Source organism: Phoenix dactylifera, unplaced genomic scaffold (assembly GCF_009389715.1).
Source record: "Phoenix dactylifera cultivar Barhee BC4 unplaced genomic scaffold, palm_55x_up_171113_PBpolish2nd_filt_p 000144F, whole genome shotgun sequence".
Taxonomy (NCBI): domain Eukaryota; kingdom Viridiplantae; phylum Streptophyta; class Magnoliopsida; order Arecales; family Arecaceae; genus Phoenix; species Phoenix dactylifera.
The window spans coordinates 931,057-946,492 of NW_024067699.1; the positions used below are offsets into that span (position 1 = coordinate 931,057).

At 39.0% G+C, this 15,436-nt stretch overlaps 1 protein-coding gene across 2 annotated transcripts; it reads right to left on the bottom strand.

Annotated features, from left to right (window-relative positions):
- Nucleotides 1-2,581: 2,581 nt before the first annotated feature.
- LOC103719273 (nucleolar complex protein 2 homolog) lies at nt 2,582-14,076 on the bottom strand. 2 transcript variants are annotated; one of them, XM_039116923.1, is made up of 13 exons: nt 13,919-14,075; nt 10,628-11,054; nt 10,426-10,520; nt 8,034-8,105; nt 7,429-7,953; nt 6,953-7,267; nt 6,733-6,801; nt 4,334-4,663; nt 4,051-4,257; nt 3,858-3,944; nt 3,674-3,768; nt 3,334-3,465; nt 2,582-3,241 (listed from the first exon to the last, which is right to left on the bottom strand). In XM_039116923.1, exons 2-13 carry the CDS (start codon nt 10,647-10,649, stop codon nt 2,932-2,934), a joined length of 2,259 nt encoding a protein of 752 aa, XP_038972851.1. In that variant the 5' UTR covers nt 10,650-11,054; nt 13,919-14,075; the 3' UTR covers nt 2,582-2,931. The 2 variants fall into 2 exon arrangements, 1 of the variants encoding a protein (XP_038972851.1); XR_005507350.1 differs by having other exon boundaries at nt 2,984-3,241; nt 3,334-3,448; nt 13,919-14,076.
- Nucleotides 14,077-15,436: the final 1,360 nt, after the last annotated feature.

Consider the following 15,436-nt stretch of genomic DNA (forward strand, 5'->3'; position numbering starts at 1 on the left):
TGGGGGAGCTTTTGGATGGCCAAAAAGCACTTTCTGGCCCTCTAAAAGTACTTTTAGATAAAAAATAATGTTTTTTTTTTTGCTAAAAAAAATAGGAGGGGAGGGGGAGGGACCAGCCCACCCACGTAGCAGCCCCATTACTGGGCCCCCCTTCCACTAGGGAATGTTCGATACAGGTCGCAGGTTTCGCGTGCCTTCCCCGACCCGTGGGCTCACCCCACTGGGTTCACCGCCTCACGTGTGGGTACGTCACCCCAGCGCCACCTTGGTACAAGTGGAAGGAAAGCATAACCGCCAACAAGCCAGCCGAGCGTGGGGCATCCGGTCCCCTAATTTAATCGACGCCATAAAAAATGATGTTTGGTAAAATTTTCGGAAAGCTGTTTCAGCTTTTGCGGGAAGCTGAAAACAGCTTTTGGGGAGAAGCTCCAATTTGGAGCTTTCTGAAAACGTTGTTTTCAGCTTTGTCGGAAAACTGTTTTTTAACCAAAATATCCCATTTAAATCTCACTTTTTTCTCCCAAAACCCTCATCCTGCCTCTTCCTCTCTCACCCATCCACTTCCTCTCCCTCTCTATCTTCTTCTTCCTCTCAACGCCGCCGTCACTGTTCCTTCTTCCTCTTCTTTTTTTTTTATTTTTTTTTTTGTGTTGGGAGCTCGTGGTTGCCCATGGTGGCAGCCACCATACTGGCCACCACCCATGGCCGGCGACCCCTCTATATTTCAATGAAATAAAATAATAAATAAATAAATAAATAAATAAATAAATAAAAAAATAATGAGTGAGTGGCAAATAATCTGATCTAAATAAATAAATAAATAAATAATATTAATAATTATTTAATCAATTTTATCACCTAGCTAGAAAATTTATTAGAGAGATAAATGGTTATTAGAAGGATGAAAAATTAATTTACACTAATAATTATAATTTTTATATATTTATTATTGTATTATACTATAAATATAATATTATATTACATTATATCATAATACATTGATATGTTATGTTAAATAATTTAATATTATATTAAATTATTATTCTATAATACATAATATTATAGTATTATATTATAATAATATTATATTACATTATATTAATATTATACTATATCATATATTTATGTATTAATACATATCATATTTTATTATGCTCTGTTGTATAATACTGGTAATGTCCTTTATGATCATTTTGTCACACAAAAAATACTTTCTCAGTTTGTTTACCAAACACATGTTAAAGTGCCACAGCACTTCAGAAATGTAGTTACCAAACAGCAAACAGCTTTTTATAAACGCTCTGCTTTAGACAGCTCTACTTCCAAAAGCTCTACTACTAACAGCTCCCCCAAACAGGACCTAAAATGCCACCGAGGTGGTAGCTTAGTGAAACTGGGCCTTACTTCCAACCAAGTGGTTCCGAATTCGAAACACGCGGGCGTCGATTAAATTGTGAAGACCGGATACTCCTTGCTCAGACACGTGGTCTGGAAGGGCTTATTGGTCCGCTGGTAGCCTCGGTGGTGCTAGGTGTGACGTACTTACACGGAAGGTAACCGTATCGAAGCCCAGAGGGGTAACGAGCCGGGCCCACGAGTGGGGAGAGTATGAGTAAAACCGACCAGCGTGCCCAACACACGGTCATTTCTGCCCGCATCGAACATTCTCCTGGCGGGATAAAGGTCCAGTGAGCACTGCTACGCAAGGGTGGGCTTGTCTCTTCCTCCCCCTTCCCCTTTTTGTTTTAGCAATATATATATATATATATATATATATATATATATATATATATATATATATAATTCTTGATGTGGTGTAACTATTTATAATATGCCGTACCGCACACGAGTGGACGAGAACATACCATATTATATCGGTTTGATATCAGTAACTGATATAAATGGTATACCATATTTGAAATGCCAAAAAAAATTCTGTTTCATACCGTACTGATACTATACTGTATGGCACCGGTACGGAGTCTGATACTAAAATGACGAACCTTAATGATGATATTAGTTTAAATAATGGCGAAATAATTGCATGTAAACAGCTTAAAAGTCTAGCAAGAATAGCTATCATATAGCAATGATAAATGTAGTAAATAGTAATACAATACTCAGCAGTTCAACTAATTACCAACATAAATCAAATTATTTGAATAACAAATAATACAAACTTACAATACTACAGTTAACTTAATGCTAAGTATATAGAATATGTTTTTCTCAGAAATCACTTCTAAATGCCAAATGGTTATAATGAAAACTGGAGACCAAAAATTTTATAGAATGACAGGCATTTTATTGGTTATGATCTTTTGTTATGGCATCAGTGAAGGTAGCTAGTAAATGCATGCGTCCGTCCAGCTCAAGTCAAACCAACAGAGAAACACAGCTCAAGGTGGAGCAGCTTCGGGCAGTTGAGGGCATTTATTAAAGCAACACCCAAGCATGACTCAAATTTCCAATTACATACACTTCTGTCGTTCTAGTTGTTTAAGATCTGGCTGCTCAGCATTTCTGATACTAGCACAGAAGGAATAAAACCTAGGAATTTGCTCATTCAAGAAGTTGCTGATGACCGTCGCATGAATTAGTTCTGTTAATAATTTGAAGTGACAAAAGATGCATCTCTCATGAATCCAGATACACCAAAAGAAAGCTGGAATATGTTTACTGAATGATGCTCTCAAGTAATTACATCTAGAAATGCATTTCTCTAACATCAAGATTTCTCAGAATTTTTACGGAAATTTTATGCAAAAATTGAGGGCACCAACTAATGTGTTATGGCCAAATTAGCCTTAAACAAAGTAAAAATCTGCTCTCTGACATCAAAATTGGGTTTATCCATCCAAGACCAATCTTCAGCCCCTGGGCTGCGCTGCAAAACAACAGAAGTTTCCTTTTGAGATACCGATCTATATGCTAATTATTTGCACCCTTCCTAGCCTTCTTCTTAGGGCGTGGCCTGCCTCTCTTTTTCGAAGATGCAGTAGCCAACTTATGTTTCTTGTTCCCTTGCTTTGATGAGGAGGCCAGCTTCTGTCTCTTGCCCTCCTGCTTTAGTGATGCTCTCTTTGAGTCATGGTCTTCCTCATCAGAAGGCAAGCCCTCATCTTCACCGTCGTCATCATCATCACTTAGGACAAGATCTTCCACCACATCCTCATCTGCGCCTACATCTTGCTCCTTTTCATGGCTTCGCTTTTTCGAACTCTTTTTCTCATGCTTAACTCTGCATGCCAATGTATGTTATCAGATTTACCAGACATATTGACAGAGAAAGTAGGAAGGACATTGAATAATAATAATAATTAGTAGCCCTACTTGGATTTCTTTTCAGGCAACCAGGATGAGCTGAACACAGCAGCACCTTCTTCAACATCCCCATCATCATCTTGTTCCCTCATTTCAGATAGCTTGTTGGCAAAAACAGAAGATTCTGCACCCACAAGGACACTAGCAATAGGAAAGCACAAGTATTTATAACCAAAAGTGGTACTTTCCAACATTGACAAAACTTTTTGTGCGCGTGTTGGGGGGGAGGGGGTGTGCTAAATTCTACGATGTGAAGATATTAGGAATTTTAATAGGCATCGCATGCTAAAATGTGCAGGTAAAATGCCAATTAACAAGCACTGTTCAATTGTGACACAATAAAACAAACCAGGATTCCACCATTGAATCAATCCTCCGTCGAGCCTTCAGGTGCAAGTTAGCAACAAATTTTGAAAGAGGACTGCTCCCAGATTCCTTTTCAGCCTATAGCAAAACCAAATATCGTTAGTTTCTGATAACGGACACATCAAACAAATGAAGAGAAAAAGCGAAAATGGGGCCCCAGTTCATACCTTGAGAAATGATGCTGCAGCAGGGTCACTCGGTGAGAATTCAATACCAATTCGTTTGGAGTTTGTAAAGTCGCAATTGACCTCCACCTGGCAAGAAGAAATCAAGAACCATGAAAACATCATCATTTTCCTTAATTTAATTGGTATTTACACAGCTAATTAAATGATTATATATGTGCATATTCTACAACACCTGGCGGATGAGCTCCTTTATTTCTCGTCTAAACCTATCAGCTTTGGTGGATTTGCAAAAGCTACGGAGCTGAACAACTGGGATAAAAGATAACTCGAAGAAGGCAACAGAGTAGCTCCACTGAGACAAATGTTCAGCAAGTTCCTCGATCACTGAATATATACATGCCTCCTGAAAACCACGTGTCTTCAATGTAGTCTTGTCTACCTGCAATAGAAGATTCAGGTTATTTTCCCTCCAACATGCTCAGTTTGGATGGTAAAATTATCAGAATAAATTTCACCTGTTTAACATTAAGCAAATTAACAGCTTTACCAACACCTCCAGTAGGGGGCCTATTCAATTCTTTCATTTCCAACATACTAAGCAGGAGCGAAGACACAGGAATAAAGGTACCAGTGGCTCCAGCAACACGGTTGAGCATCCTTACACAACGCAACCTCAGAGGGAAGTACCTAGCAGTTGGAACTAAACTTGCCACCCCATAAATTATTTGAGTAAGTGGGTAAGCCAAAGGTCGGAAATCATCTTCTGCATTGTAGGCACATATAACTCCAGTCCAGAGCTCAAGGCAGAATATGAACTGCCAATCATAGACCTTTTGGTATGCTTTCTGGACAAAGAAGGAAAAACACATCCATTAAACCATAATCAGTAGGAAGCAATAAACCAATATTCAGTAATAATGACTAGCAAAAAAAAAAAAAAACGCAAACACTGATGTAAATTGAATGTCTACGTGTATTTTCCCAATGCCAGAAAATATAATGTAAAGTGTAAACCTAATTCTTGTCCTTTTTTCGATTAATTCTTTTAAAATTGTTCAACAATAAGTAAATGCTGGTCCGCTGCATTTAGCTAGCAATATAAATAATTGTTGTTGGGCACTATGCATTGACAAAGTAAGATGCTGAATTTAAAAAACCTCACAAACTTATACATTCTATACTGAAAAGCTCGATTAACTCATGGACTTGCATGGTTGAAGAAGTAGCAAATCGATGTACACATACAGAAGTACCATAGATATCATTTATTCTCAAACAAAGAATTACTGTAGGATATCAAATCAAAGGATTGTAGATTTCGAACAGTGCAACATGGGCATGCAAAGCGAGCATATCATCTTTGGCTATAGATTATAGATGCTGCAGACCAAGCGACGAACAGCTGCTAGAGCTACAACCACCTTTCCATTAAGATTTTTCACTTGTGACTACAGAGCTGTAGCTACTGAGAGGTATGAAATATTTTGTCTTAATCACTAACAATTACATAACCCATCAAAGTACTGTTTTTTCCATAAATCCAACATTTAACAATATGCTTGCAAACAGAAAAAAAAATGCACATACTGGTTCCTCTTGCTAGTTCAGTATTGTTTCTTCATTAGTATTTTTAAGTATATAGATAGCCCTCTTGCTAGTTCCCTCCAGAAGAAAGCAAAATAACAAAATATTTCATGTGAACATATCTGAGGATATGACATGGAATGTCATAATTCAACACTGTCTAACAAGTAGATTTCCAGATCAGTGCTCAAGGGTATTGCCATGACTATCAATCATCACCCCCAACCCTCCATAGTCCACACCAAAAAAGAAAAAAGGTAAACAGAAGATAATTAGTATCAAGTTTCTAGTCAATGGTTTTGGGGGAAGGGGGGAAGGGATTTGGACAGCTTATAAGTAGCAAGCAGGGTGGGAGACCTAGCTAGTTGGTCCTATAGTCCAATTTCATGCAATCAAGAAGCTACCCCTAAACTTAGAAAGAGCCCAGATAGAACAGGAGGAAGGCATGGTACTCAACTTGTGAATAGTCTAGGTAGAGATGGAAGGAGGCATGGTTTGATATAAAAGGAACTGAATTCATACTTCAGGAACATTAGTAGAGCTGCATACAAATGCAGGTGCACTCATGCCTGTCCAACAAATGCAGGTCAACTCATGCCTGTCCAACACCCATGCACATGCTCACAAGCCCACCCCAAAATGTGCGAGAGAGACCGCATGTATGTTCAGCTGCAAATATAACTACAACCAAGCAAAAACTGTTATCATTTGGAAAGTTACAATCTTTCAGAGGTAAGAAAACTCATTACATCAATAAACATTATATATATATATGCATGTGAAACCAAGTGTTGGCTCAAGTCCTGTATATCTATGTTGCTTATTCAACCAACCCAGCAACAATAGTTCAAGCAAGAATAGGGAATTATTAATGGTGGAAAAATCATTGTGTCGCTCATTAATGACCATGCGGTGACTGTCATTTATTAATGGAGGAAAGGAGAGAAAATAGGACATCATTTGCAGATTTAGGAAAGGGTTGTGTTTGCAGATGGGATGGCAGAGGTGGACGGGTTTTGGAGAAGGAAAGGATGAGGGAGAATTCCTACAATAACTTTTGGAGGAAGAAAGGAGGAGAATGTGCTACTGGAGAAAGGCCGCAAAAAGGAGGGCAGCATATCTTGATGGTAGTATATTTTTGCATCCAAACAGGGACCAATACTACCTTTCTATATGTTTCCGTTATAGTGATAATGGGGCTAAAACTCACAGTCCAACTTGAATGTAGACATAAACTCTAGGTTTCTCGCTTGCAAAACAATTATGCTGAAGATCATAAACTACACAATAATTATGAGGAGAGGCTTAAGAAAATCTTGACAAAGCTCACCTCAACTTGTTTCTTCGTGCTCTTGCTGCTTTCTTGCTGCTTTTTTCCTTTCTTTTTATCTTTTACTGCCTTTGAAGAACAATAAAAAGAGCAACAGCAGAACAGCTAGAGTAAGTAATGCAGACCAAATCAAAAGCATTACGATAATATGTGAACAAAAATTAAATTGGAAATCCAAGATATAAAAAACCTAAGAGATGGATGATGGATTTAACATTACCTTATTCCCCCTTTCAGTGAGGGCACCCCGTAATATCACTGCCAGTTGACGAATGAAAATAAATGCATGTTGATATGCGGCTGGTGGGTCCAGACCATATAATTCACTGACACAATTCCCAAGGAACTGAATGTGCTGCAACTTTGATCTACTTACAGATTTGGATAGTTTGCAATTCAAAACATAAGCCTTGTATACACCCTTAAGGCATGTATCAAGACAATCAGAACCAAGACGAACACACAAGTCTCTCAGGAATAGAAATGAAACAACTGGCAGAGCACCTTTGCCAGTACCCCAACAGTGTAAGGCAACCTGTAAAATAGAAAAACAATTAGCAGTGGCATCCAGGACCAAAAGTTTCTTATTCACATACAACATTTTGAAAATTGAAACCATATGCATGCACATAAAAGGAAGACCAGACATCCTGCTTATAATTTATAGATGGCAGGAGGGCATAAACACTTATGTACCTTAACATACTTCCTCAAGATAGCAGGATAGGCAACTAAAAAGACAGCTGATGCCTTGACACGCTTTAAGGTGAATGAGATCATCTGTTCATCTGTCATTTGTGTTAATATATGAAGTGCATTACCAAGATAAAGCCTCATCAAGCTGCCATACTTCTTCCAATTTTGAGTTGTTGTCAGATCCATAATGGTCTCCTTTTTCCCACCAGAGCTAGGGGCATTCAACATCCCACGAAGAATTCCATCCATTTCATTCAGAACAAACACCATTATCTTATTAAATACATTGCTAGATATGATACTAAATTTTGGTGCTGAACCATTTTCTCCATCATCTCCATAATGGCATGCTGTCCTAAAAGCTCGCAGCAAAGATCGAACTGCTCCAAGTTTACTACCTTCTTTGACTGCTTTGCACCATGAATCAACCATTGCAGTTGTGATAACTTTGGCTTTTGGTTTCTGTTCCTTCTCACGAGTAGGCTGAGATTCCACATCCTCCTCCAAATCAGTTCCTTCACCCTCCTAAATAGCCCATTCAGCAAAAAGTTTGATTTACAGTTTCTTACACCAAGAATGTCATAAAGAAATCAATATATACTCACATCAATATCTTCATCATCAAACTCTAAAAGCTCCTTATCATGCTCCTTCAGATACTGATAGAATTCTGGATCCTGCAGGGTGAAAAATGCCATTGCAAAGTAATCAGATAACATAATCAGATGAATGCCATCAAGAATTTTTTTTGTTGATTGATAATCATTTCTCTGGAACCTCCCAGGATGTAAAATTCCATGAATGGTTAAAAAGAAAGACACTTGTTAGTAAATAAGAAACATATCTTACTGAACAATGGAGAGGGGGCAAGCAAACTCATAGAATTAGTGTTGGATATTGACAATTGCAGTTCCTTCTTTTTTTTCATTCACTTAATCAGCAAACAATGAAGGCAAAAGCCAACCTTAGGTAATACAAGCCCACATCATCCCAGATTAGCTACAAGACCAAAATTGGCTACTATGTCCTAATACTTGCAGATGCTTAGTTTTTTGTCGGTCAGTTTCCATTGTAAACGTTCTGGCTTCCAGTTGGAAGAGTAAAGTTACCTTATAAATAAATGTGATGATATGGGTTCACACAACTCATGCATGAAGCTTCAAGGCAACAGAATGTTAAAAATCATAATCTACCATTTTCTAAAGATTTATGAGAAACCATCTTTTCTAGTGTCACATATAAAATTTCAGTAATCAAAATGTGCATGATCCTATGCACAAGAAAGTATTCAATTCATGAAGAAAAATTATCAGAAACAAGCGGTGGTTAAAAGTGAATTGTGTGAGCATATAAATGAATTAGTGAACACAGCCCTTCAAAAAAAGCAGAATTTCTTTTCATTCTAGCAAATGTTTTTTATAAACAATCAAATTTAGTCCCCTTTAATTAATAAACATTTTGTCTAATTTGCAAAAATGGGAGGTGACAGAAGAGATTGTGTTAAACCAGAAGAAAGGTCTTAGGTCTAGATGAAACTTTTCATCCTAGAATGTAATTTTAAAATGCCTTGCATGTAGTGTTTTGACTTTTGAATACTGTACCTATGTTTGAACCAAATGAGCATGAAAAAAACAGTGAAAACATTTGTGTTTGATGAGCATCACTAGAAACAAGCAAGATATTCACAGTTCAAAACCATAAACTTACCAAAAACAAGAATCATGAAGAAACGAAAATTTTACAAATGAACATTCTTTAAATATTTGGGCTTAAAAAGTATTAAGGCTCTATTTTCTTTCTAAGGAACTAAAGAAGACAAAGTTAGTGCTAGGAGAATCTTCTTCTCTGATCTTTGGTGATGAAATCTAACAACGAGAGAGGGAGCGGGAAAAAATAAAATGCCACAAGTCCCATCAGACACACCTAATATCAAGTGGATAGCTGACTCACAAACACTACATCTAAGACGTTCTCCATAGTTTTCGCAGCTTAATTAAACAAAAGGAAATCATTTTTTGTGTTCTTTTTTCTTTCATTTCCTCAATCAACTGAAATAGGTTAATCCTTTACTATAGAATCTTATGTATCATATTGGTATCATTTCATCTTAAAATCAAACATATACACAATGCGCACTCAGCAAAGTACAGAGGATGTGCATCAACCAGACCTCCATGCTATACATGTCATACAAGATGGTATCATATGGAGCAATAGTTTAAACCAGAAAGCAAACTTAAAGTTTAGCCACTTGTCAGCTGCAAGGTTGAAATCTATTAAGCTGACAAATGTGGCCAATCAATATGATAGCTGGTCATAAGATATAACCCATATTAGATACATCAACAAATATTTTATGTCTTGTGACACTTGAAAGTTGAAACCTCCATGCGATTTACATAATTTGGCAATGCAACCATTCTTTGCATCTTCATTGGAAGAACATTACCAACAGTCATATTGATATGATAGGCATATCTAAATCACATATACTAAGTGATTGTTCAACAGGGTGGAGACACCATTGTCAAATTTTTAGCAAGACTCTGAATGACCCAAAATATATAGCTTCTTAATTTTGCAACCTATGATCCCCTAGATTACTAAAATGTACCTAAATCATAAAATACACCCAAGAAAACAATTCCAGCAACACGATGAAGGCATTTTGACTCGATATTCGTAGGTATTTGCACTTTAATTTCTAAAAGATATCTATGAAACATGCTTTATTTCACCGCAGATGTCAGATATAAAATTCATAACTTGATTTTATTTCGCGAAAAATGTGTGGACCCATAATATAAGACTAAAATATGCTTATACATCAACATGTTATGTGGTAACAATTTTTTCCTGTCAGCATGAGCATTTATCCAAATGTTGCTTTTCCGCATCAACAAAGTTCTCAGATAGAAATTTTTCTTGGATGCAAATAAGCAAATGAAATCTTATTATACTAGGCAGCAACATGAGAGAAGAAGGAGAGCCGCCCACCTTTTCTTTAAGTCTTTCCAACTGTTCGACATGCTCTTTAGCTTTTCTCCGCGAAAGAGAGGGACTTTCTTCTTCCTCGGCATGCTTGCTATGATCTAATCCCAAGAGACAAAATTAGAGCCAAGTTAAACGATGAGATCTTCCATTCTTGTTATTATTATTTGAAACACCAAGCAAGGAAACGATAGTTGCCGGAACAGACCTAAATCCTCGATATCCGACATGAGTCTGCTTGAATTCTACTCTCGTCGTTCTCGCAATAAGAGGCGGAAAAAACTAAAAAACAAAAAGCTTCTCGTTGCACGCAGCCGCCCTAATATCCCTCCCTAGAGGAGAGGAAACCAGTCGGGAAAGACTCGAGAGCACTTCGGCTAGGTCGATGCACATGAACCGGTTTGGGATTGGGTTTTATAGTGTTTGTAACTCGTCGAAACGGATTTGCCGGTTCAGTTGCGGTTCGACGGGGCCCCAACTCCCAGTAATTCTTCTTCCCTGTTCTCCCTATCGGCGCTCTCCTCGTCCCCGATCACAACGCGCCGCCTCCAAGAGAAGAAGCAATAGAGGTGGAGGCTCCTCGCCGGACGACGCCGGCGACCGAGAGAAGAGGTGGTTGGAGGCTCGCCGAAAAACTGTTAACAGCGAAAGGCATTTGAACATTCAAAAGTAGCAGAAACATATTTAGTAAACACTAGAGAATCATTGAAAGGATCAAATCTCGTAAAAGGCACACAAAATGAAAATATTGGAATAGCCAACAGTAACCTTGAATTAGCCATGTTAGAATTGTTATTGAGAAGATAAGATTGATAAGTAGCGGTGAAGAATATTTTTGAGAGCAACCAATCCCTAATATTATATAATGAAGGTAAGACCAAGCATAAAATATTGCACTTTTTAACTAATTTTGCATAAATGAGCATCTTAAAGTCCCAATTAGTCTATCACTAAGTCAAATGACTATTTCAAGATGAAAGAACTTATAATGAGACTTCCAGTCAATGATAATCATGATTCTCTTTTTTTTATCAATAGCTCCTATGCTGGTAAACACCCCTACACACATGGCCTTACATGCAAACAATGGCAAGACATGATTGGCTGCAAGCAGGGCATCCACAAGCAATGAATTGAGCACTGACAGCTGGCATGTTGGACATGTTAGCATCTCTTTTCCTACAAGCAATGCTAGCGAAATCCATGATGGGACAGAAACAGGGGACGATAGACGTGGCAAGTTGAGATGGCTATTATGTAAATGTCCACCTAGATAAATTAAACCCGGGAGTGATTTTTAGAATTAAAGAAACGGCCCAACAACACCTTCATCTTCCTCTGTCACGCCAACCTGCTTGTCGTTTGCAATCACTAGCCAACCTATGTCTTCTTGCCTTGCCACACCCTCTACTTTCTCCTTTCCCCCACCATCTCCTCCTTTCTATCCATCATGGCCCAAGGCCATCGTTGACAGCACCACCTCCTGGAGTTCAGCGAGGATCCCTCAACAAGGTTAGCTCCAAGCTCCACTAGACATTAATGGAGGCCCTTTCGCTCTACTCATTAACTTGCCTCGCATTGAAGGCCACCATTAATGGAGGCCCTCTTTCTCCATTCCCTTTTTGCCTGCCACATCCCTCCATCCATAGTGTTAGCATTAACGACCACCTAACCTTTGTCGCTGACATCCATGTCGTCCAAGCCTACTATGGTGCCCCACCAACACCCTGCCACCATCATACCTATCCCCTTCTCCCTTCACCTCGCCGCCATTCAGGACCAAAATCTTGCCATCACTTCTCTTTGACCCATAGTATGCCGTACTGGCACGAACCGAACGGTACAATGCGTACCGTACCAGTTTGGTACCGATATTCAATACGGGTGGTGTACCGACACTTGGTACGCCAAAAAAACTCTGTATCGTACTGTACTAATACTGTGCTAGTGTAGCACCGGTATAGAGACCTTGCTTTAACGTCTCAGTCGACACCTTCATCTTGTCCCCTTGCCTTTACTTTGCACCCTCCCTGTCCTTAGTATTCATGCTCCCTACCTTGATTTTTCTCAAGCTCTAATGCCAAACCACCAGCAACCACCACATGTCTCGCCAACCAGCATTCCCTTTTCTAGTTTTGTTGTCCTATCATTCCACAATGAGAAAGTAAATGGACTTTTTTGATCTGAGAAATATCTAGATGGGATCTAACTTGGCATGCCATGTCAACTGTCCCATGTAATCTATCCCAAATTTGGGTTTAACTATCGTTTTCCTTTTCCATTTTTGTTATCCAAGTCATATGGATCAGGGAATATGACTTAACACAAATAAGAATCATAGAGCCACATTTATGACTGAGATCACAAAGACCGAAGCCCCAGCTAAATTAAAGGCGTTTAATATCTATACTACATCATAAAATGAGAGAGGAATATGCCAAAAATATTTTTTATGTCATTAGGTTGACTAAAATATTATTAAACTTAATTAATAAAGCTTAATTGAAGATGATATCTTAAAATAGTTTATAGGGAGCATTAACGCTCTTAGTTCAGTTAAATTTATTTTTGAAAACTTTCCACCAATTTAAAATTCCAGCCAAACATCTTTCCGACAACCTCCTCATCTATTAAAGAGACTCATACATCTGCGAGATTTTAAATTTTGACAACAAAGATCTGATTTACATAATTCTTAACAAACAGCTCCCAAGAAAAGACAAGCATCTGTGAGATGTACAAATTTAAGTGACAATCTATTCATAAGCACAGTATTACTTGTTGATATGGACTTCTTTAAACATGCGTAGGACACGCCAGTTTGCTAGTATACAAATCATCCAACCGTGTTGTGCAAATAATAATTGATCAAGATACAGAATATTTTAACAAAAGCACGAGATATCAACTCAAGATCCTCACACTCTAGTCACCTTCCAGGACCGCTCTTGGCTCTGATCGATCAAATCATTCAAATTCGACCAAATAAGGGGGAAAAATACTTGATAAGCAATAAATCAATCCTACTAAAGGCTAGTATAGAAGCAATCAAAGAAAAAAACACACGAAAACAAAACGTTGAGATGCACCCTCGCCGAGGGTTATCAGAAACAAACCAGTTGTTTTCCCTGTGATCGGCCTTCACTTTTAGATTACCAAAAACAACGAAGGCTTGGAACGAGAGAACGAGAGAAAGAGAGAAAAGCGATCAGAAGCGGAGGCCGAGGGGCGGAGGCCTCGTTAAAGAATGCCTCGGGCCGCACCCCCCCCCCCCCGCCCACCTCAAAATCCGGCCCGATGGGGAAGCTCCGGAGTCCCAAATATTTCAAAACCTGATGGAAGTTCCGAGCTCTCGCTCCCCCCCCACCTCTCTCTCTCTCTCTCTTTCTCTCTCTCTTCCATCCGGGCTTGAAGCTATATGGGGCTTTACTTCCGAGCTTGGGCAAAATTCATCCGGGATCGAGCTCGAAGAGGAGGAGGAGGAGGAGAAAAATCTTACCGGTGACTGTGAGTCGGTGACCGGAGCCGCGGAGGTTGCCGTCCGGGGGAGAAGGACGCGAAGAGCCGCCGGTCGGTCGTTGAAGAGGCGACGACACCGAGAGGAGGCGGCGGCTACAGGGAAACCGGCTACAGGGAGCGGCTATCGGAAGAGGGGGGGGGGGGGGGGGCGGCTCTCAGCGAGGGGGGGGGGGTTGGGGTTTGGTGGGGGGTTTGGGGGGGGGGGGTCGCGGCGGCTCTCAGCGAGGGAAAGGGGGGGGGGGGGGGGGGTGGGGGGGGGGGGGGTGTTTAGGACTTTAGTTTTAGTTTTAGGGTTTCTTATTTTTTTTTAATATATTATATCAGTGTTTTATAGCCGAGCCGGGCCGAACCGGGCCATTTTTAAAAGTTTCCAGGTCCGGCCTGATTTTTTTTGTCGGACCGTTTTTCCTGCCCAGGCCCGACCAATGGGCCCTTTTTCAATGCCCAAGCCTGAAAAATTTCAGACCAGGCTGGACGGGCCGGGCAGGCTAGAAGGCCCGTGATTACCTCTAGTCGGGCGAGAGCTGTCTGGCTCCACGAATTTGGACGGCATAAATAGGATGGACTAATCGATGGTATTGGGTCGGATCCAGAGCCTGCTAACTCTACCCAAAACTCAAATCCGACCCGAATTTCTACTAACCCAAAACTCAAATCCAAGTTCCTTGCTACTTTCAGGCCTCCCAATCTATACTAGTCTTGACTCTTGTAATGTATGGCAATTCTTGACCTGCCTACACAAAGCTGGAACAAAATTAGCGGGCTAATTTTATGAAGTTTGATAAAGTAGTTCATGTCCTAAATAGGTTGACCCAACCAGCACATTCATTAAAAAGGTTGTATTTGGGTTTGGATTGTTGAACCTTATGATCTAGTTGGATATATTTATAGTCAAGAACTATGACTTGGATTATATATCTCATAAAAAATCTAATTATGTCAATTTAATAGTTTACTTGTGTCAAAATAGATTAACCATGTCGACTAAATAAGTTAAACATGTTAGATTGGCAAGCTAAGTGTTATCATAGATAGGTGATCGGGTCTGCTTATTTTTTTAATGAGTCATTTGGATTTTAAAATATGACATTTAATAAATGGTTTTTTTTATGAATATCCTCATATTGCATGAATACCTTTCTAAAATTAAAATTTGCATGTATACCCTCGTAAAATATTTATTTTACTATTTTACCCTTTTTATCCTTGTTTTTGTTTATGTATCCACGCCATCTAACGTCATTAAAAAATTAACAGTTTCAAATTAAAATGACTAAAATATCCTTAATGGGTAGATGTGCAAAAAGAAACAAGGCAATCGCGATGGTGGACAAAAAAGTAATTTCACAATTTTATTTTATTTTTAATTAAAATAAATATAGTTTGTATTAACGATGTTAGAAGAACCGTTATATTAAGGGCATTTGTGCAAAAACTGTGTTCTATGAGGGTACAGAAATAAATATAAATTCTAAGATGGTATTCACGGAAATTTGAA

Excerpts from the sequence above, each read along its gene's own strand:
- LOC103719273 (XM_039116923.1), bottom strand. The coding sequence starts at position 10,649 with ATGTCGGATATCGAGGATTTAG. Across the intron at positions 7,954-8,033 it reads TTGATGATGAAGATATTGAT|GAGGGTGAAGGAACTGATTT; the intron begins GTGAGTATATAT and ends TGGGCTATTTAG. Across the intron at positions 7,268-7,428 it reads TCTTGAGGAAGTATGTTAAG|GTTGCCTTACACTGTTGGGG; the intron begins GTACATAAGTGT and ends TCTATTTTACAG.